The 22888-nt window shown below is 36.5% G+C and overlaps 2 protein-coding genes across 2 annotated transcripts in view; both read right to left on the bottom strand.

Moving 5' to 3' along the window:
• LOC136252145 (ubiquitin-like modifier-activating enzyme 1) overlaps positions 1-22888 on the bottom strand; it is a 571137-nt gene that overhangs the window by 368331 nt on the left and 179918 nt on the right. The gene's annotated exons all lie outside the window — the stretch shown is intronic.
• The window catches only part of LOC136252737 (protein NLRC5-like), an 84224-nt gene continuing 73966 nt past the window's right edge, over positions 12631-22888 (bottom strand). The window contains exons 11-14 of the mRNA XM_066045305.1: positions 19428-19568; positions 19170-19383; positions 17852-17983; positions 12631-13073 (exon numbers count right to left, since the gene is read on the bottom strand). Coding sequence (XP_065901377.1) covers positions 12811-13073; positions 17852-17983; positions 19170-19383; positions 19428-19568 — 750 coding nt within the window. The 3' untranslated portion in view covers positions 12631-12810. The remainder of the gene's footprint in view (positions 13074-17851; positions 17984-19169; positions 19384-19427; positions 19569-22888) is intronic.

The raw sequence follows: 22888 nt of genomic DNA on the forward strand, positions 1-22888 counted from the left end.
ACACTAATATTTAATTGTGAGCATGCAGGCTAGCCATTGGGAGTACAGCATTTATGTAGTGATAGAGACTGGTGGTAGATATTTGCAGCTAAAAGTCACAAATGGAACATAAATCATCACTGGATGAGACTTTCATGTCATAGAGCACATGCAATTGACATATATACAAAAAATTTTTGGAAGGGAGTCCACCCCAAAATCTGCCACTGTCATGCATTATTTGTGCAGTCTATACTTTAAGGAAATTTATAGGCCAGGTAAAGTTGATTTTCACAGTTTATCATCACTGATATTAAAGTTCCAAACATGAAGGCAGGAATATAGTATAGCTTCACATCAGTTTTAGTTAGCTACACATAGTGACTATCCTTCTCACAGGCCTCTGGCCTATAGTGCATGAAATAGAATTCACAGAGAAGATGGATAACTCAGTTCAGAAGAGTTACAGTTAGCTATTGCTGAGCTACATTTACCCACTATAAGCTTTATAATCATGGCCACGCATATGCAAAATAATTTTAGCTATGCCACTAACCAATAATTGGCATTATATAAGCATATATTACCACCTCCCCAGTATATTTTATTACATATGTCCTATATAGCTAGGAAGGTTTAATTGCATTTTAAGCATAGACAATGAAGAAATATAGAAAGAACAAGGGGAAGGGCTAGCATATTAGCTAATATGGGGAAATAAATTATTTTAGAAGTATAAAAATTAAATTGAAGCTTCATGCTGAAGTTGAAAATAGCCGTAACAGTCATTAACTACTGTAATAGATCGTCCAATGTGAAAACTATCGCCATGCATGTAGGAACTGAGCCTCTTAATTCTTCTTGACATGTGCACTGCTCTACTTCATCATTGTACCAAACATCCTCCCATACTATACCAATTGCTTAAGTTGAAAATTCCATCATAGTCCTAATTAGTGCTTACAATATGAAAGACCACATTCTAACTATAAAGCATGTGTTAGTAAATTCTAGCTATACAAACTTGATGCTGAGGTCTCTTCAGTTTGTAGCTGAAATTTATAATGTCATTAAAGTTAACAAGGCTACGTATGTACAGCACCCTCAGGCCCCTGTTGCCACATTTGCAAGTTGAGCTCCACACAGGCATGAGCTAGCTAGCTGTATGTTTTTGTTTCACTTGTATTATTGCATTTGAAGTTTACATATAGAGCTCTTCACCAATTCATACACAACTTAATAATTACAAAGCTATGATACATCCCATCATGGAGTATTCATCAGGATGATCTAGGACCTGCACACAGTCACCAACACTACTTGATTAGAAGCCATACAAAAATCATACAAAATTTAAAAGTTTATGTATTATGTGTTGTGTTGGCTTTGTTGTGTGTTGCTGTGAATACACGTGCTAGTAATGTTATGTGTACTCCAGTACAGAATAATGGCTTTGCTGAGTATTGTGAGTTAATTCAAAATCAAATCAAATTCCAAAATTCCTAAGGAGACGTTCTAGTGAATGAGTTAGATCAGATTTTTCTACCATAAGTTGTCCTAAAAATGAAAAAGCCTTTTAAACCAATTATCATATTATTGTGGTTGCAAACATTTATTAGTGTTTTTAAGATCAATTCAATTAGCTATATACTTCAAAGTTATGACCATTTTAATGGGGAATTTATTATTTACCCTTGGGGTCTAAATTACCAATGAGCAGGTAACCTTATATATTTTCATGGCTATATAAACGGTCATAACTTTGAAACAAATCACATATTGACTATTACTTTAAGCAAGAGCATTAGTTTGAAGCCATGTTTTAACCATGTAAAATAATGCCTTAGGAGAAAAAAAGAGGAAAAGGATGAATTTTCAATGCAAAGATGACTACAGAGATGGCCATCAAAGGTTAGATCTGTGACAGCACTATTATCAAACAATAAGTAATGTCATAGGAAGTGCAATCTTTCTGGAAACTTTCAGAATTGTATCAAAAATGATACATTTTTTTGCACAATCTTACTCTACTACATACATTTTGAAGCATAAATAGTACACAGAATGTGTCTACTTACTTATTTGGCTGCCAGGGGCGGATCCAGGGGGGGGGGGGGGGGGGGGGCTTTGGGGGCTGAAGCCCTCCCCCCTTCATATTTAGGCTTTACTTGATCAATATGCTGAGGATTACAATGAAATTTTGTCTTAGCATAATTATATGATCACTAATAATACAAATACTCATAAAACCACCTTATAAACATCTTTCCAAGGTATTATCAGTGGATTTATGCTAAAGTTTATGCAACAAGGACCTGGATCAGCATTGGAGGTGTACAAGATCGAGATACTCTAATAGAGCAGTCAGCTAACTACTCTAATAGAACATTCACTGGAAACATGTAGTTGGTTCTGTTATGGAATTTTTCCAAATCTGCCTGCACCTATACATACAATGAAGTACATTGGTCTGTTTAAAGGGCTTCATTCATCTACTTGTGTAGTTAATGTGTATGGCAGTATTTAATTCAAGTACACAATTTTCATTGAAAATGCTCTCAGATTCAATCTTGTAGTTCAAATTTCAAAATTTTCCACTTTCAACAGTATTATTCTAATATGCACCTATTCAGTGTTGTGCAATTGTGAGAGGGGTGCATCATGTACTTGGTTGTCTGTACCTACCTAAACTGTTCCATTAGCAAAATGCTTCAGAGAGCCATACCTATAATGTAAAGGTAGTATATAAAATATCTACAGGCAGAAAATATTATGAATTTTATGTGAAAATGTCTCCAAATTGCAGTATTTTAGCATCTATGTTTCAAACTTTTCCTGGGGGGGGGAGGGCATGCTCCCAGACCCCCCTCTACCCAAGAGATTAGTACCTTGAGTTAGCCCCCCCTTTCATAAATCCTAAATCCGCCCCTGGCTGCATACTATAGCACTAGCATCAATGGTACAAAAATCACAGAACATTTTGGTTTAATTTTAGTAACTAAGTAGTAACCATGTAAATTGTTGTTACTTTTTGACAATTATTCCTAGTTACAAAACTAGTCACAAGGGATGCATGCATACACAACTATAGGGATGTATATCCTTCTTGGTGTATACACATGTACCTAGCTACAGCCATGCATACAGTATTATGTTGTGGGCAAATCAGTATAGTATGTATGTACTTCAATTATTATATAATGTGCAGTATGTGATATACAGTGAAGAGTCAATTATCCAAATCCTAACTATCTGAATATTTGATTATCTGAACGCCAATGTGACTGCTCAATTAGAATATTTTGTCAAAAGTGTATGCTTTATTAGAGTAGTTGAACAAAGCTCTGAATATGTGACTGTATTTTGGAAAATCAACCATGGGGCACTTTTGACACTTAAAGTATTTAATGACCAAATAATAAGCTTTATTTTGCAAATCTACTTGTTAATGATTGTAAGTTACTATAAAAGTCTAGTGTGCTCTGCTCAAAATAGCAACCCACTAAATCATAATTATTTCCATATAGGTGATTTCCAAAATTCGGTCACATATAAATCAACGGATGTTTGATTTTATGTACTATTCAATTATACATATGAACACCCCTCCCCCATAATATTATTAGTTTGGATAATTGACTCTCCAATCAGGGCTGTAGCCAGACATTTGTCTGGGTAGGTTCTTTTAGAAGAAAATTGGACCTTTTTATATGACATATGATTCAGATTATATTAGGGTGTGCGCACCTAGCATGCGAAGCATGTTGAAACTAGGGGGGTCTGGGGGCATGCCCCCCCAGGAAATTTTTTGAAAATAGATACTAAAAGGTTGAATTTAGTGGCATTTCAGTCAATAAAAATAACAATTTTTTAGGTAAGCTGAAGACCAGCTGTATGGATGATATCTGAAAAATATCTCTACTGCTACTGTAATTATACCATCTGCACATGCATGTGTCTAAATATAATATATTGGAATGTCACAGTGAATAAGAATGGGAAAGATTGAGCACTCTGCCATGATCAACAGGGGCAGTGGAGCAGAACAAAGAGTGTCTTAAACAATGAAATTTACACATTGCATGGAGTTGAAGCATGGATGCTATTTGTGGGTTCTGCATGGAGGGGCTTTAGGCCTGCGCCGATTATGCCAGCATAATTTGGGGCATAATAGGTAGCCAAAAGCATCAGCATAATGCCAGCATAATAGGCAATTTTTTTGTGCATTAGTTATCGGAGAAGCTGAAACTCTGCCTATTTTGCATGATGCAGAATGGGATAGTGTGCAAACATGGTAAAATCAGATTTACAGCTATGTTGTGAAAATCGCTAACCCGAGCGAAGTAAATACGCACTTTAAAGTAAGCACCATGCAGTGACTACCTTCCACCCGACAGTATGTTTTTTAAAGTTTTAAAGTATTCTACATACATTGCAAGGCTTGAAAAGATTACACAACAACACAAAACTTACTAATATGTAACGCGCACGATAAAACTAAGATTTTCACTCGGATTTTCATGATGATCAGCGTGTGGACAAACCCCACAGTGATTTTCATCCTCATTGGAGCTCGGACGACGGAGCAATCCCAAGTTAAACACGACTTGTTAACTTGTGCCAGGGTTCTATTGGGGCCGTGAATATACGGAGAATTTTTCATTAAAAAATCTCAAATACTGGAATGCCTACTATCAGTTATCACTTATCAATAGAGGGATATTTGTCAAGCATAATCGCATGTGCCACAACTGTAGCTACTCCCAACAAATTCGTCCACAAATCCGGTAGAACTATGTTGTGAATATTTAATACTTAATATTATAGCTTCTCAAACACCATATACAAAATACAAATTTAGATGATTACAAAAAAAAATTAATACAGCTTAACAAGGATAATGCATGATTCAACTGTGTCTTTGGGGTGACTGACAGACTGCCAGGAATTGTTCTTAATTCCAAAAATTAACTACTTATTGAGTAAAAAGGGAATTATTGCTGCACCCAGTTACTATAAGGTTAAAAAGGACCAAAAAAGTTTTGGGCAGTTTGAAAATGGTAGTCACTCTACAAGACAAAATTTAGTTACTTTTAATGACTAAAAATTAAGAGTACCATGCAGTGTACATCATGTCCAACTGACAAATATTCTGTATAGTAGGGACCCACCAATTAAGCTGGCATGATTATGAGCATAGTAGGTGCCTGAAAGCATTGAGCATAATGCTAGCATAATAGGAAGAATATTTGAGCCATACTACTTGATGGTCAAACTACATATCACAGAAAAAAACTCAATGTACTCTAATAGAACAGTCAATAACTCTAATAAAACAACCAGGCAGCTGACTGTTCTATTAGAGTATATTGATCTTTTCTGTCACATGCAGTTTTGAAGAGCAAAGATGAGCTTTAGCCACTTATCATGTGCCCATAACTGCAAATTTATTAGCAAAACATGGGAAATGAGGCATAAAGCTTGAGCATAATTTGAGCATAACAGGTAAAAATTTTGAGTGGTGCAGTATCAAGACACACGATAGTGTGTCGTGCGGCCCAAGAAGCCGGCGCGCCTCACCGTGAGTATATTGACAGGAAGAAAAAGAAAACGTCATTTTCACACATTTTTATCTCTGTGATACCTCATCCGATTGGAACCAAATTTGCTGCAGAGTTGCCCGCCAGCTAGGGGAGTCTACATTCCAAATTTGAAGGAAATCACTCAAGCCATTTCCAAGATACGAGTGGCCAAAGTTTCGTTTTTTTTTCTTCGTTTTTTTTCTTCTTCGTCTTTTCGCACACTTGCAAAAATTGCTATAAAACGCAAACGCGTACTCCGATCGCCTTGAAATTTGGCACACAGAAGGGGAGTACAAAGGCGAATCCTAGCATCAAATTTGGTGCAAATCTGGTGAATGATTCAGGAGTTATGACCGATTATTCGCGTAAAACAAGATCGATTTGTTGTCACGCCTACAGGGTAAACCACTTCATGGAATGAGTTGAAAATTGCTATGTAGATGGAGTAACCATCGTAGGAGTGCCTTTTGGTGGTTTGAAAGGAATCGAGATAAAGACCACGGAGATATGACACAAAACTCAACTTGTGTCACAATTACGCGATCGATTTTTAGGAATAAAAAAGTAATTGTAATTGTAATTGTAATTGTAATATTTAAACAGGGATTCCACTCAGTGAAAAACACTGATTTTCAGTGGAGCCCTGCGAAACAAGCATACATACATACATACACAAATACATATATACATACATACATACATACATAAACATACAACACAAAAGGGTATACAAAGAACAGTACACAAAACTACACAGATACAATCAACTAAATTTATCATGATATAACCGTACAAATTTAGATAAGTTGGTTGCTTCAGTAACAGTTGATGGTAAACTGTTCCATATCATAGCTCCCCTGTAATAAAAACTTCTTTTCCCATAATTGTTGTTTACTCTAGGAACAAAGAGTCTATTAATGTTTCGACCAATATGACCTGTGATGTCTCTGGAATAGTGAAATATATTGTGGAGATACGAAGGTAGCTTCTGGTGAATAGATTTAAAGATCTGTATAGCTGTATGAAACTTACGACGTTCCACCAAAGTAAAGGAAAACTTGCTCTGGTACAATGCTGGCAATTTTTTCATAAACTTAGAGTGAGTTCTTTCAATCAGTGCAGTAAACTTAGCGGTGGTGGGGCACCACACAACATCACAGTAATCAAACAATGGTAGGACAAAAGCTGAATAAAGCAAACATAGCACTGCAGGTGTCAAAGTTCCATACCGAAAGATTGATGAGAGTCTTGATCTAGCTCTAGAGGCTATATTAGTGATATGTAAGGACCACGATAATGTGGGATCAATTATAACACCCAAATATCGAACAGAGTCAACTTGGCTTAAAGCCATACCCCCAATTGAGACATTAAAACTTTTGCCCGAAATTCTTTGCCGACTTCCAATGAGCATGGCAGTTGACTTCACAACATTAAGACATAAATGAGAACTACTGATCCACCGAGCTACCTTGTCCAAATCAGATTGAACTTGTGCTTCCACAACACCCAAGTCTGAATGGCTATAATGTAACTCAGCATCATCAGCGTACAGGTCCATAGTAGAGTAATCAACGACAGATGGCAAATCATTGATGTATAAAGCAAAAAGCAATGGACCTAAAACAGATCCTTGGGGCACACCAATTGTAACAGTGCCCCAATCTGATGTGTTACCATTAAACACCAGACGTTGTTGTCGATTTAACAGATAGTCACATAACAGGGCATAAGACGCTCCGTGAAAACCATAACACTGCAACTTAGAGCACAGAATCGCATGATCAACAGTATCAAAGGCCTTAGCCAGATCCAAAAACACAGCTCCAGTGTATTCACCTCTATCAATAGCCCTAATCCATTTATCTGTTACATACAGCAGCACATCATGAGTGGAATAACCAGAACGAAATCCTGACTGATGAGGTGTCAGTAGATTGTACTTGTACAGATGTGAAACCATTTGATCATACAGGATATGCTCAAGTATCTTAGATAAAGTAGGCAACACAGAAATTGGACGAAAGTGAGACATACTAGTACAGTGCTTCACCTTAGGCACTGGGGTCACAATAGCCTGCTTCCACTGATTGGGAACAGTGGAGCTTTCAATACATCGATTAATCAACACAGTAATCACCCTCACCATAAAAGGAGAAGCTTTAACAAACCGAGCAGAGACCCCATCAGCTCCAGTAGCTTTATGAACATTTAGGTTAGTAACAACAGATGACACCGTCCCAACATCAACACAAGAGAACCGCATCTGAGGCACAGACTTATTCTCCAGAAATTTTTCTAGAAACTCACAAGCTGGCACACTACCAGTCACGTTAGCAATTGTTTTGTGTGGAATTGAAAGAAAGTACTCATTGAACACATCTGCAGAAACAGAAAGTTGTATACCATTTGAAGGCTTGCAGCTCCTTGACAATGATCGAAAATGTCTCCAAAACTTGGTAGGAGTACTCTTAAGTGAAGATGATAGATTTTCAAAATATTTAGCCTTGGCAGACCGCAGCATGGAATTCACCCTATTACGAAGAGATTTATATGATGACCAGTCCGACAGAGAGCCAGATTTCAAGGCTTTTCTATGAGCAATATCACGCAGACGACGCGCCTTAGTAAGAGAAGCATTCGATAGCCAAGGGCAATCCCGCTGACGAACTCTCAAATTCTTAAGAGGTACCAGTTTATATAGCAACCCATTAATAATTAAATTGAAACATTCCAAACAGTCAGAGAGATTGTCAAACTTCGATAAGACATCATCCCAGATATCATCACACATAAAAATTTCATCTAACTTATCTTTATCAAGCTTTTGATAGTTTCTAACAGAAATAATCCGGTGAGATGGAGAGTCAGCACGAAACCCCCTGGAATAAAAGTGACTAACAATCAAACAATGATCGCTGCCACTAAAAGGATATACCCTTGTAGCATCAAAACAATGTACATCAGTAGTGAGAAGAACATCAATCTGTGAAGAACTGTTAATGGTAACTCTAGTTGGCACACACACAAGATCAGTAAGTTGTAGCTGTTTCATGATGGACAAGAACAATTTAGTCAGTGAACAAGACGACTTCAAGAGATCAACATTAACATCACCAAGTACTGACAGCCGAGGACAATGCATTTGAGCTGCCTCACACTCAGATAAAAACTTATCGAAAAAAGCATGTTGGGATGGAGGACGATATACACAACAGATCAGCATGTTCCTTTTAGTTCCAGGGAAAAGTATTAGTTTTCACGCCTACTATAGGCAAACCGCTTAGAGCAGTGAGCTGAAAATCGGTGTATAGCTGGAATAATCTTCATTGAAACTCCTTGCAGTAGTATAGAAGAATTGGATTACAAACCACTGAGTTATGATTCGAAAGTCAACTCCGTGTAGCAAATGCGAGATCGAGATACTCTAATAGAACAGTCACCCTAATAGAGCATTCAGCTAATTTATTTACTCCATTATAGAATTCTATTACCATATTCTGTAGGGAGTTCAGCTGCAAACAGTTAATCTTATAGACAGTTCAGCAAGAAGCAAGTCACCCTATAGAGAGTTCAGCTACAAATATATCGCTGTAGTGATTCATAACATTGCAAGTCACACTGAAGAGAGTTCAGCTATAAACAATTAAGTCATGCACCCTGTAGAGAGTTCGGCTACACTCTCTAGAAAATTCAGCTACAAACAAGTCACTGTGGAGAGAGTTCAGCTACAAAGAAACTATCCTGTAAAGAGTTCATCTATACAAACAAGTTACCCTATAGAGATCACCTGCAAACAAGTAACCCTGAAGAGAGTTCAGCTACAGACAAGTCACTTTATAGTTTATACAGTGTTCAGCTACAAGTATGTCACTCTGTAGAAAATCAGCTACAAATAAGTCACTCTGTAGAGAATTCAGCTACCACCAAGTCACTCTGTAAAGAATTTTGCTACAAACAAGTCACCGTGTAGAGAGTTCAGCAACCAAAATACTACTCTGTAAAGAGTTCAGCTATACAAACAAGTTACTCTGTAGAGATATCAGCTAGAAACAAGAGAGAGTTCAGCTAGAAGAAGTCACCCTGTAGAGAACTCAGCTGCAAAGAAACCCTGTAGAGAGATCAACTACAAACAAATCACCCTGCAGAGCATTCAGCTATAAACAAATCACCCTGTAGAAAGTTCAGGTACAAACAAATCACCCTATATACAGTTCAGCTACAAAAAAATCACTCTGTAGAGAGTTAAGCTACAAAGAAGTTATGCTACAGTGAGATCAGTTTGAAACAAGAGGTTTCAGCTACAAACAAATTAACCTGTAGAGAGTTCAACTATGAACAGATCATCCTGTAGATAGTTCAGCTAGATGCAAGTCACCCTATAGAGAGATCAGCTAGAGGAAGTCACCTTGTAGAGAGATCAGCTAGAAAAAGTTACCTTGTAGAAAGTTCAGTAACAAAAGAAACCATCCTGTAGAGGGTTCAGCTACAAACAAATCACCCTGTAGAGAGTTCAGCTGCAAACAAATCACCCTGTAGAGAGTTCAGCTACAAACAAATCAACCTGTAGAGAGATCAGCTCGAGGAAGTCACCTTGTAGAGGGATCAGCTAGAAACAATCACCTTGTAGAGAGTTCAGGTACAAAGAAACCACCATGTAGACAGTTCAGCTGCAAACATATCGCCTGTAGAGAGTTCACACAACTAGAAACAAATCACCCTGTAGAGAGATCAGCTAGAAGAAGTCACCTTGTAGAGAGTTCAGCTACAAAGAAACCATCATGTAGAGAGTTCAGCTGCAAACAAATCACACTGTAGAGAGTTCAGCTACAAAAAGATCACCCTGTAGAGAGTTCAGCTAGAAGAAGTCACCTTGTAGAGAGTTCAGCTACAAAGAAACCATCATGTAAAGAGTTCAGCTGCAAACAAATCACCCTGTAGAGAGTTCAGCTACAAAAAGATCACCCTGTAGAGAGCTCAGCTAGAAGAAGTCACCTTGTAGAGAGTTCAGCTACAAAGAAAGCACCCTGTAGAAAGATCAGCTAGAAGAAGTCACCTTGTAGAGTGTTCAGTTACAAAGAAACCATCATGTAGAGAGTTCAGCTGCAAACAAATCACCCTGTAGAGAGTTCAGCTACAAAAAGATCACCCTGTAGAGAGTTCAGCTAGAAGAAGTCACCTTGTAGAGAGTTCAGCTACAAAGAAACCATCGTGTAGAGAGTTCAGCTACAAAGAAACCACCATGTAGAGAGTTTAGCTTCAAACAAATCACCTGTAGAGAGTTCATCTAGAAACAAATCACCCTGTAGAGAGATCAGCTAGAAGAGGTCACCTTATAGATAGTTCAGCTACATTTCAAGTCACCCAGTAGAGAGATCAGCTGCAAAATAATATCCTGTGGGGAATAATGGGCATGTAATAAATATATGTATATAATTTGTATAATTACTAATAAAATCAAAAATAATTGAAGTATTAAAAATCTTCTTTAAGTTCTTTTCTTCTTCCTGTGGTAAAGAAAAAACACATACATTAAAAAAACCCCAAAGCCAGCCATTGGCCGGCTTTGCAGTATACAAATACAAAAAGAAGTGATATCTAATCAAAAACAGCCAAGCTGTAAAAAAAGGTGCGGCCCCCAAAAAGGCCATGGTGAAAAAAGATGTGAAATCCAAGGTGGTGGCCAAGAAATGGTTGTGATGGTAGGTTAATGGTAAAAGTTTTAATAACAATTTGGTGCCAAGACCAAGCGGCACAAAATTCATCTGAATTGTCGTTATTAAAATTTTTACCATTAACCTACCATCACAGCCATTTCTTGGCCGCCACCTTGGATTTCACATCTTTTTTCACCATGGCCTTTTTGGGGGCCGCACCTTTTTTTACAGCTTGGCTGTTTTGGATTAGATATAGCATAATAGGTAAAATTTTGAGCATAATAGGTGGGTCCCTACTGCACAGTACAAATATTCAGACTATGTTATTGTCAAATAACATAGTCTGAATATTTTAAATAACATAATATTCAGACTATGTTATGTTATTCAGACTATGTTATTGCTTGCTGATCTTCAAAGTGCACATGCATGTAAAATACCTATTAAAATACAACATTATAATGGCAGTAATTTCTTTCACACACTGAGTTACAAGTATAGTATGCATACAGTGAAACCTTACTATAATTCCTTGGACCACGATAAAGTGTTTTTATTAGAGAAGTCATAGAAGTACTTCCAATGTATGTATGCCATTAAAATAAGACTGTGAACAAGTGTCCAGGTTATCAAGTTGACCACATTACTTTCAGGGAGTCCTTTTCATTGTATTTACACAGCCATGTATGTAACTTTAAAGAATGGAATTGGCCTATGTAAGTGCTCAGTAACTAATTTTATTGACTTGAATTTTAATAAATCTGAAAAGATGGAAACTTATAAAACACTGGCATGTTTCTGAATACGTGGTGGCTTACTTGAAGTCCATCTGTGTAATTAAGACCATCTTTTGGATCTACTATATAGTCAGGGTGGCTGCATTGAAGCCATAACATCAAAGAAGTAAGAATCAACAGCAGTATAAAGGTGGTCTTTCAATACAGGTGGTCACTAATACAGGTTGCACTGTGCTTGTACATTTCCATTGTGTAATACAAACTTCTAGTTATTGGAGGGGTACACTATCATATAGTAATAATAGAGTACAAAATTCCACTGTATACAATAGCATATTTAATGTCTTATAGCCCAAAAATACATGTGTCTGCTTAACATTGCTAAGGTATAATAACTCTGTAATATTCAGGAAAATTTCCAGCATAAGTGGTAAAAGTTGTACATGGTTGTCATATTCAGAGATAACTTCAAACGTTAAAATAATAGTCAAATTTGATGGACTATAACATTAGACCAGGTCACAAGTAACCAACTGAAATTCGAAGTTAAAGTAAATGGTAACAGAATTTGCACTGTAAAACAGACAGCTGTAGTGATCCCCACCATATACACTGTACCTGTATGACTACAGTCACTATAGACATTGATTAAGAGTTCATATGAACACAGTTTATATGTATAGTGTAGCTGCAAGCAATATGTAGAAACAGTAGATCATGACAGCTTTAATTTCATGTGCATGTAATACAGTAGCTAATATTATTATGTTTCAAATTACACTTGTACCTACCATTGTATATGCATGGGAAAATAGAAATGTGTCAAACTATATCACAACAATACAAAAAATAAAACTAGCAAAAGTCTCTCTTAATTTTAGCAGCAATGTGTGGATATTTGGCTTTTTGCAAAGCTTCAATTATTGTGTTCCAAGATATATCACCAACTTGAAAATACAATTCGTACAGTGCTCGCTTGCATTCCTTAACATCACCCTTCTCAGTTTTCCTAATTACTGCAAGCTGTGGATGATGTTCTCGTGACAGTAGACAAGCTCCAAATATATACCAGTCATCAACATCACTTAGACATATCAGTAGATCAGAAATACTTGGTCCTAGAGTCATATATAGCATACATACATAGCTTTAAATTATGGGTAGAACAGGCAGGCAGCTGTAGGCTACAACTGGTACTCTTGATAGTCTAAGAAATAAAAGTTCTTATTTCTACTTCCTATACTGCTAAAGGTATTACGATTAGAGTGTGTGACACTAATGGATGCTGTGGCTGCTTGGTTCCCCAGTGAGGAATAAATATAGGGTACCCACACACGGTGAGCCATTGCATGAGTGGATACAGTTGGAACAAACTGTGTAGTAGTTAGTGAACTTTTGGACTGCATACACTGTAGCTATTATTGGCTATTAAAATTTTATGATCCATATCACTGGCTTACTTCCAATTTAGTCTAGGACCCAGACTAACTTTTGTATGCATTTATTTTACGAGAGCATAACTCAACTGTTTTAGGGTAATTTAACCCCAAGGAACAACATGGTAACAGTGCCAAAACCACAATCCTCTGTGAAACATGTGAAAATTACCATGTCTCTTTAATTACTAGTTTTCATTTAATATACCTGTATCTCTTAAACCATTAGAGCTGCAAGTTTATTGAGATGCTCAAAACATTCAAAATGGTCATGTTATTGATAGTAAAAATAGAGGGGGCAGAGGGGCCATGGTCCTCCCACTATTATTGTCAATGCTTGCAACAAATACTCTAATAGAGTAGTCAACCATCCTATTAGTACAATCTCATAAAACTGTAAGTGGCTGCTTGGTTTACACAGTGAAATCAATAACCTTATACCATTAGACATGTATAGACACTTATTTTAGATCATGCTCTTTTCTATTAGGTCACACATCCTGAAACTTAAGCGTAGCAAGCACCTCATGGTTGGGGGGGGGGGGACAGACAATGTAAGGGTGAGCATGCTAACTAAGGAAGTCTGGGAGCATGCCCCCCAGGAAAATGTTTGAAACTAAATGCTCTGAGATTGAATTTAGAGTATTTTTAGCAGTAAAAACATACTTGAAACATTCCAGCAGTGCATTCTTACTTAATTCTATGTCAGCCACCATGTGCAGCCTCAGACACTAATTTTAGAGGCGCTTGTCACAATCGTCAATCTGAAGTGTTGTTGTTGAGGAGTCAGTATGCAAGCTGATAGTCTCATAAATTCTTTATGGATTGCTTGAGCAGAAAGGTGAATTATAGAGTAATCTGAAACATTGGTAGTAAGTAGACAGTTTAGTACACTTGAAATAGCTAGCCAAATTATTGGGGATAAAAGCTCATAGTAGCAGAGATTGAAATACAATAGCAACTTTATTTCAGGACATAGGCGTGGGAGCTGACCTAGGAAGGCTTATGTACATGCAATTAAGTTACTATATAGAAAGGTAGCTCAACTGTATCACAATCTGCGACATTCTGCTAGGGGACTGTTGATAGAATCTGGAAGATGTATTCTATTAGGATGTAGAAAACCATTGTGGTATGCCCAAGCAAACAAGCCTGCTTGAAGAGTGTATCTTTTGTCAGAAGAAGAAACAATCTGAATACCTGAAATTAGTCAAGGTGATATTATTGCACTAAACAGAGAAAGTGGTCAGGGTTCTTCAACTGCTTTGTTCTTCAAGTGACAACCAAAGATCTCATGTTTATTGAGTATGGGTGTCACAGAAAGTTCACTGTTGAAGAGCTACTGCAGCATAAAATTATTAATTCTGCAGTTGACAAAGATAGTTACGTATTTGAAGATGGGTGCTAAATATAAACTAGGTACGTGTCTGCTCAAGTTGTGCCCATTGATACACCATGCTGTCATCATGTGATACATGTGATTCAGGAATGATTGTGTCTGTAACACCACTTCATGACATCTGTAGAGCACTGAGAAATGAGTTTACAAGATGCCTGCCTGCACTTCATGCACTGACTGCTATAAAATATCAAAAAACTTAAAGCTCTGAAAGCCTTTCACAAGCCAGAAAATTCTTTGCTAATAGTGAACTGCCCACAGAACATGTGACAGAGATGTTGACATTCCTGGTGAGGTATTTGAAACCAACATGAGACATTTGACGGCATGCGTCTTATTGCATGTGATAGTAATGACCTCAAAATGGATTTTGAGAAACTATTTTGTACTTCAGCAAATACAAGAAACAAACCCAGAGAGCCTACTACCAAAAGCAACTAAAGTGCAGGTTCCATTTTGTGATGCTATTTCAATTCTACATGCTGAAGCTTTGATTTTGGAAGGAGAGGTTGTGTGCTGGTCCTAAGATTGCGCTCTCATACCAGATCCTTGCATGTACACATGGCAAGTATGCTTGCAAGAATGGGTGTTGCTGCATGCAGGGTAGCTGGATTCGTGTGCTACATGTATTGCAAATGCAAGGCAGCTTAGGCAGGTGATTCTTGTCAGAACCAATGAACAGTATTAGTCCATTACAATGTGTTACATGTAAACAAGAGGTAAAGAGAAATCGAAATGCAATAGAAATCCTATTACAGGATATGCATGTGTCGACCTATTAATACAAACAGATTTGTGGTCCTAATAAGTATCTATGCATGCCTAAATATGTCCATCATCTTAAGGTTATTATTTCCACTCTGTAAACTAAGCAGCCACTTACAGTTATATGAAACACAAAATTTGATTGCACTAATAGAGTGGTAGACTGCTCTATTAGAGGATTTGTTACAAGCATTGACCAATAATAGTAGGAGGACCATGGCCCCTCTGCCCCCTCCATTTTTACTATCAATGAAAATTACCATTCTGAATGTTTCAAAATATCTGCAGCTATAATGGTTTAAGAAATATATTAAAATGAGTACTTGTAATCACAAAGGCGTGGTCATTTTCACATGTTTCGCAGAGGATTTTGGTATCGGCACAGTTACCATATTGTTCCTTGGGGTCAAATACTCTGAAACAGTTGAGTTATGCTCTCCTAAATTAAATGCATACAAAACTTAGTTAAGTCCTCACTGGTTGTATCATTGCTTGGTTATGCTGTCACAATTGTAACATTAGGGAAACACGTGATTCATATAACTCATACCAGACTGAAAGTAAGTGTATATTATTTACTACCCTACTTCTGTCACTTACAATCATGTTTACAATTGCCTAATCAATTCTGCATAAGACACCTGCATGATATAAGGTCAAGAGCATGTGCTGTGCGACCATTAAATACATAGGACTGTGTTAGGGACGGGATAATTGCAAATGGCCTAAATACATGCCAGATTGGGAAATGCAATGGCATTCAACATAATTATCATAGTAGGGATCACAAAGGAGTAGGCATGGCCCACAAAACAATATCACCCAAGAAACTGCCTCAATTTCCCCTAACGATGATCAGGCAGTATTGGTTAGGTGAAACTAAGCCCAAACAAGCTTTCAGATCGACCTGAAACGCTTTCAACAAGTTGCTATGGAATTTTAAAAATAATTTATTTAACAAAATTTTCTACTGACTGAGTAGGTAAGTAAGTAAGTAAGTAACTGACTGATGTCTTCAGACAAGCATAACTCGATAATGGCCAAGGCTACTGGCTTGATTTTTCACTGTTTGACGTTGCTTTGGCCCGACAAGTGCCTTTTGGCATACCGCAGTATGTACAATGCATTCTTCATGGACTTACCAGTGTCCTCCTTTGTGTCCAATTCATCTTTGCTGATAGCAAAAAGTATCAATTTGGTGATAGCACGTGATGGCTTCCCTTCATAACGGAAATCGTCCGTATTGTTCATAGTGGCTATTTTGATATCAGAGGTGCTTTTCAAACAGTTCTTGATTCATACTGCTATGTAACGGGTTGAACATAGCCGTCAACGAAGCATAATGGATACTTCACTTTTCAAATGATAATTGATATAATTGGGATGTGCAGCACCATTTCTTTCTTTCGGTATGCGTGGATTGCAGAGGTGCTTTTTGAATAGTTCTTGATTCGAAATGCTGCATAATGGGTTGAACATAGCTGACAACGAAGTGTATTGGATACTTCACTTTTCAGACCATAATTGAGGCGAGCGGTGCCATTTCAGATGCGGTATGTGTGGGTTCACCTGTCATAATTATTATTTACAAGAAAAGTTAACAAACAAGTACACAGAAAAATTTGGAAATTTCAACTGGAGTAGGGACCATAACACATCAATAAAAAGTGTTGAAACAAGCTGGAGTAGTGCACGATATTTAATCACAGTAAAACAATAAGAAGTGTTATATCCCTATTGTGCTCAAGATACTGTAATGGAAATGCACAGTAGGGATATAACACTTCTTATTGTTTTACTGTGATTTAAGATCGTGCACTACTCCAGCTTGTTTCAGTACTTTTTATTGATGTGTTATGGTCCCTACTCTAGTTGAAATTTCCAAATTTTTCTGTGTACTTGTGTATGTATATAGCAACAAGAATTGTAGTGCTTAGTACATTGTAATATTATTTACAGTTCAAGGATATGCATGCATGCATTCTTAAACTGTTACAAGCTTGTACCAGCTGCTGGAACTTGCATGGTACAGTGCTGGTATGATTTGAAAGGAACATATAAAGCAAATAGTTTGACCTATAAAAAGAACACTAAATGAGACAGTGAGTCACTCGAGTCCCAAACTTTTGACATCACTTGTTTTGGCTTAAGGTGCAAGTGGCCAATGCTGTTCATTGAAGGTTTTTGCTCCAAGCATACATCAGGAAGGTTTGAAGAAAAAGGGCAAACAAATTTGCTATAACTCTCACTGGCTACTGACTGATGCATACAGTAAATGACACATCATATCAATCACCTGATTCAGTAGTGATTGATCTCTTCTCCTTCTTTTTAGTTCCTCCCTTCATAGGCTTTTTTCTTTTCTTTCTTTTCTCTGTAGCTACTAGGTCAGTGTCGCTTGAGTCATCAGTAGATGATGAATAGTTAGCTGATATGAACAGTAAAGAAATGTATGATGCCACATTGCTATGAATATTTAGTGAAAATATTGAAGTGATCTGTATATACAGCATAATATGTATATAATTAATAATAATATTATTATGTAGTATCATTCTGCAGTGTGCATGTCTTGTTTTGCTTATTAGCTACCTGTCCCTTCGTTTTAACTATTGTCTAACTATTATTTAGTCCCAATAGTAGGAGTGCAATTAATCCCAAATCAATGGTTTGTTTCTGTAATTGCACTGTGAAGTAGACAAAAAAATAAAAGAATTACAGAAGCCTTTTAAGTGCAACAAGAAAGTGATATGATGAATAGCCAATCAAATAAGCTGACAACAGAGGCCTTTTAAGTGCAACAAATGTTGATATTCTGAGTAGCCAATCCTAATTGCTGACATGTGAAACCTTTTACGTAAGTGCAACAAATAATAAATTAGCCAATCATATTAAGAAACCTTTAAGTGCTAGAAGAATGATGCAATCACCTACTAGAAGTTAATGGCTATGCAGAACTGGATAGATGTGTACTACAAACCATGAAGGGTGATCAATATGTGATTTCTAGGCAATCACACACATTTTCATGCAGTTATGGAATAATTGCACCAAGAGTATATAATAGAAACCAAGAGTGTCGAACGGTGTATTAGCCCGTGATTAATCATTGCGTAAAGTAACACGGATATTTCAGTAATTGTTTGTTTACGTGAAATGGTAATTTGAAATGCGTACGTTGCAACGGGTCTTTGTTCGCCAGTTTTCCGTGTTATTCAGCCAAGTATTCAACAGTTATTGTACAAAGAAAGTGTACTATTAGTGGCCGAATTGGGCTAAACACAGCAACCCTTAATGGCAATGAAAACGAACAATTACTGAAATATCCGTGTTACTTACGCAATGATTAATCACAGTGTAATACACCCGTTCGATACTCTTGGTTTCTATTATATACTCTTGATTACACCTATAACAGCCAAAATTGCACTCAAATGTATACATATTCTTACTCCCTACATTTGCAGGCTCTAACATTCTCACAGGTTGAGATAGCGTTTGGAAGTAATATTATTGCATTTCTATTTGCATTGTGTGCATTGGTGTGTCTTGCAGATATTGGAATATATACATCTTTATGTAAATTTTTATGCATACATATGTACATATATTACCTCTCACTGCTTTGGAAACTCCAAAAGTGGCAACTGTATAGCGTTTTTCTTTCCCAACTTCTTTACATATTATAGTAAAATTAAAACTAAGCGGTAATGATATGTCATATGGGTTGCAACAAATTTGAAAACGAGGAGGGTATGCATTGTACTTTTCCAGAACTTCCAGGTTACTTGGAGAGTGCTCCCAGTATTTAAAATCGTTATAATAGATCTAAAGAAGTATGTATACAGATGTTTGTAAATTAAAATACACACCTCTTTTTTTCCAGACTTTAAAATGCTCCATCCAATGTTAGGAAAATAATCCTCATAAATATATAATAGCTGATTTTCAGAATGGCAAAAACATTCAGCCCGATTTAATATCCCATTTTCTTTATACTGCTCCTCAATCTTCTAAAAAGATAGCACAAATTAACCAATCTTGTCCATATTACACAATGTCTGGTTGTCACAGCTAAGCTATTATATGTATTACTAAATGAGATATTTAAAGTGGGTGAAACACTGTTTCAGTATAATGTCCCAGGCTTTTACAAACTGTAAGTTTTGCAACTTAAGACACCATGTTTCATAAATATCTCAGTTTTATTTCACACAAATTAACTGTGGGTCTGTTACCCTAAAAAAACTATATATATATATAATTATAATGTACCACTTTCACACCTCAGATGACAGGAAAACTCAGATGACAGGAAAACCAGTGCATATATATCTCATATTGCACTAGCTCAAAATTTTAATGAGATATATGCACTGCCTTAATGAGTATATCTCGTTAAGGCAATGCAATATCTCATTAACTCAAGACATTGCACACCTAATAGGTTTGCAGTATCTCTCCCAGAAATTATCAGATTTCTGTTAAGTTATGTTTTATGTCTCTTCTCTTACATAGGAAACCAAGTATGCTGTGATTGTGGGATTGAATTTGCCAAACAAGATGTGATTGTGGGATGGAATTTAGTGACATGCATTGAATACAGAGGAGGTACGACATGCACACGTGAGCATATATGTTTTGTACAGAGAAGCTACAGTATTTCATGAGGTTATTGATGTAAAATACATGCCAATCGAACCCCTTTCTAATGCTTAATTCAGTGGTGCAATCAATCCCATTCAACCCCGATGGTTTAGTTTCATTGTACACAGCCAATTGGAGTTGCCATCATGTGATGAATAACTTATCAAACGAAACAGAGCCAAGCAGCAAATTGAGAAGAGAAAACTGTTGTAAATCAACTGCACAGGTGTCTAAGTAGCTTAGTAGTTTATCAAAACTCATCTACGCATAAATTTCTGTGATTTTACCATTTAAAGAATGCAATTACTGTGAATTCTTTTCAATAGCGCTTAATCCATGTCGTACCTCTTCTGCATTGAATAAAGTCATTTGTTATACTGTTATGTGTATCAGTAATGTAGGTGTTAATAAATTAAATCATATTTCTTTTATTTCTGTATTTACAATAATAACCATAAAACTACTGTTGGTGCATTAAAATTCCATCCTACAATCACATCTCGTTTAGCAAAATTCATTCCCACAATCACAGCTTACTTGGTTTTCTATATTACAAGAGAAGACTCTGCAAACCTATTGGGTGTGCAATGCCAAAGTAGAATATATCAGTTATACCACGCTTTGTCTTATATATGCACTTGCCTGAGGGCTGCGGGCCCAAGGGCATGTGCATATATATTAGGCAAAGCACTCGTGCCCATGGTATAACAATTGCATATACACAAATCACCTAGCACTAAGCTGCCTCAGACCCACAGTTCTCACTTTGTGCTAAAATTCTATGATGATAACATTACAGAAGATACAGGAAATATGTGTAATTTCACTTCTGTCATTGAATAATTAATGCCATATGAAATATAAGTCACAGCTTATAATTCTATTATGTAAATTCTAAGTATGTATTATTTATTGACAATAAAGTTTGGTAGAGGAATTGGAAAGCACATGACTGGCTATACAGATCAATTATTGATAAATGCCTTGGTGGACGTGTTAGTCTACATATTGGTGTGCCTCTACTTGCTTATCAAGAGACACGGCAGTGTGTCGTGCGGCCCAAGAAGCTGGTATGAAACACCATGAGTGTATATTGACAGGAAGAAAGAAAATGTGATTTCATGCATATGTAACCCCATGATTTATTATCCGATTGAAACCAAATATGCTACAGAAGTGCCTGAGTGATAGGGGAGTCTACATATGAAATTTTAAGAAAATCATCCCAGCCATTTCCGAGATACAAGCGGCCAAATTTTTGGGGTTTCATTTTCCTTCTTTTTGCACACTTTGCAAAATCTGCCATACTGTAGTAAAATGCAAACACGTATTCCGATCAAGCTGAAATTTGGCATACTTAAAGGACTCAGTAATGTGAATCTCAGTACCTTGTTTGGTGGGTTTTCGATAAAGCATCATAGAGTTATGACCAATTATTCACATAAACAAAGATTGAACTTCTGTCACGCCCACAGGGTAAATTCCTCAAAGAAATGTACTATGTAGATAGAGTAATCATTTCAGGAGTGCCTTTTTGTGGTTTGAAGGATAAAGACCATGGAGATATGACACAAAATCTAACCTGTGTCACAATTATGTGATCGCGTTTCATGAATAAAAACTATTATTTTCATGTCTACCAGGAAAACTGCAGAGTAATCTTAAAATCAAAATGTAGATGGAATATTATGGGAAGTCCTTGCAGTAATATTGGGTAAAAGCCACTAAGTTGTAATACAAAATCCAATGATGTGTAGCAAGTGTGCAATTGAGATATTCTAATAGTACAGTCACCCTATTAGAGCATTCAGCAACATTAGTGAGTTATTCTATTAGAGTGTTCAGCTAAGTAACAAGGCCAGGATGAAAACAGATGTGAAATCCAAGGTGGCGGCCAAGAAATGGCTGTGATGGTAGGTTAATGGTAAAACTTTTAATTACGACAATTCAGGCGAATTTGCGTTGCCTCCTCCTTCAATGACAATGCTGACATTAGTCAGGTTCACTATGTCAAAAAATACACTTTCGTTCAAAGTTTATGGGGATTAGCAAACCTATACATTTTTGGGAAGCTTAGAACATGAAGAATCTGAAAATCAATGTTTACATTTGCACAGATTCCTGCAAGGTCGGCATATTTTAAATTTCAAAGTAACAGCTAATAAAATAAGAAAATTCTAACAGATCAAGTTCAATTTGACATAAATTTAATAAATGAACTCAACAAATTCTCTAGTTCTCTAGTGACATTATTACACTTCTATTCATTAGAGGTGAGACAGTTAATCATGAATAATTGAAAGTTTTTACAAAGGGAATAGAAGATGAACACCTACATATTATACTGCAATAATTCAGGAATAATATATAGTGAACAAATATTCTGGATTATTTTGGTATAACTGCATGGTGCAAAGTAGCTATAACTAGTGCAAAGTATAATTTGACTTCTACTAATAAAGTTCAAACCTAAAAATAGCTGAAAATTTAGATACTCTAATAAAGCAGTCACTTAATAAGCAGTCAAATTTTGAGCCCATTTTTTTTGCTAATGTGCTTACGTATGTTTAGCATAATTAGTACTCGATGAATTTTGAAACAATTTTCATTTTAAAATTACAGTAATTGGAATTAGCTCTCCCCTAAAAAGGAAGTTTCCTTTTCACAGAAACAATAGGCAACAGTG

This window comes from Dysidea avara, chromosome 4, assembly GCF_963678975.1.
Source record: "Dysidea avara chromosome 4, odDysAvar1.4, whole genome shotgun sequence".
Lineage (NCBI taxonomy): Eukaryota > Metazoa > Porifera > Demospongiae > Dictyoceratida > Dysideidae > Dysidea > Dysidea avara.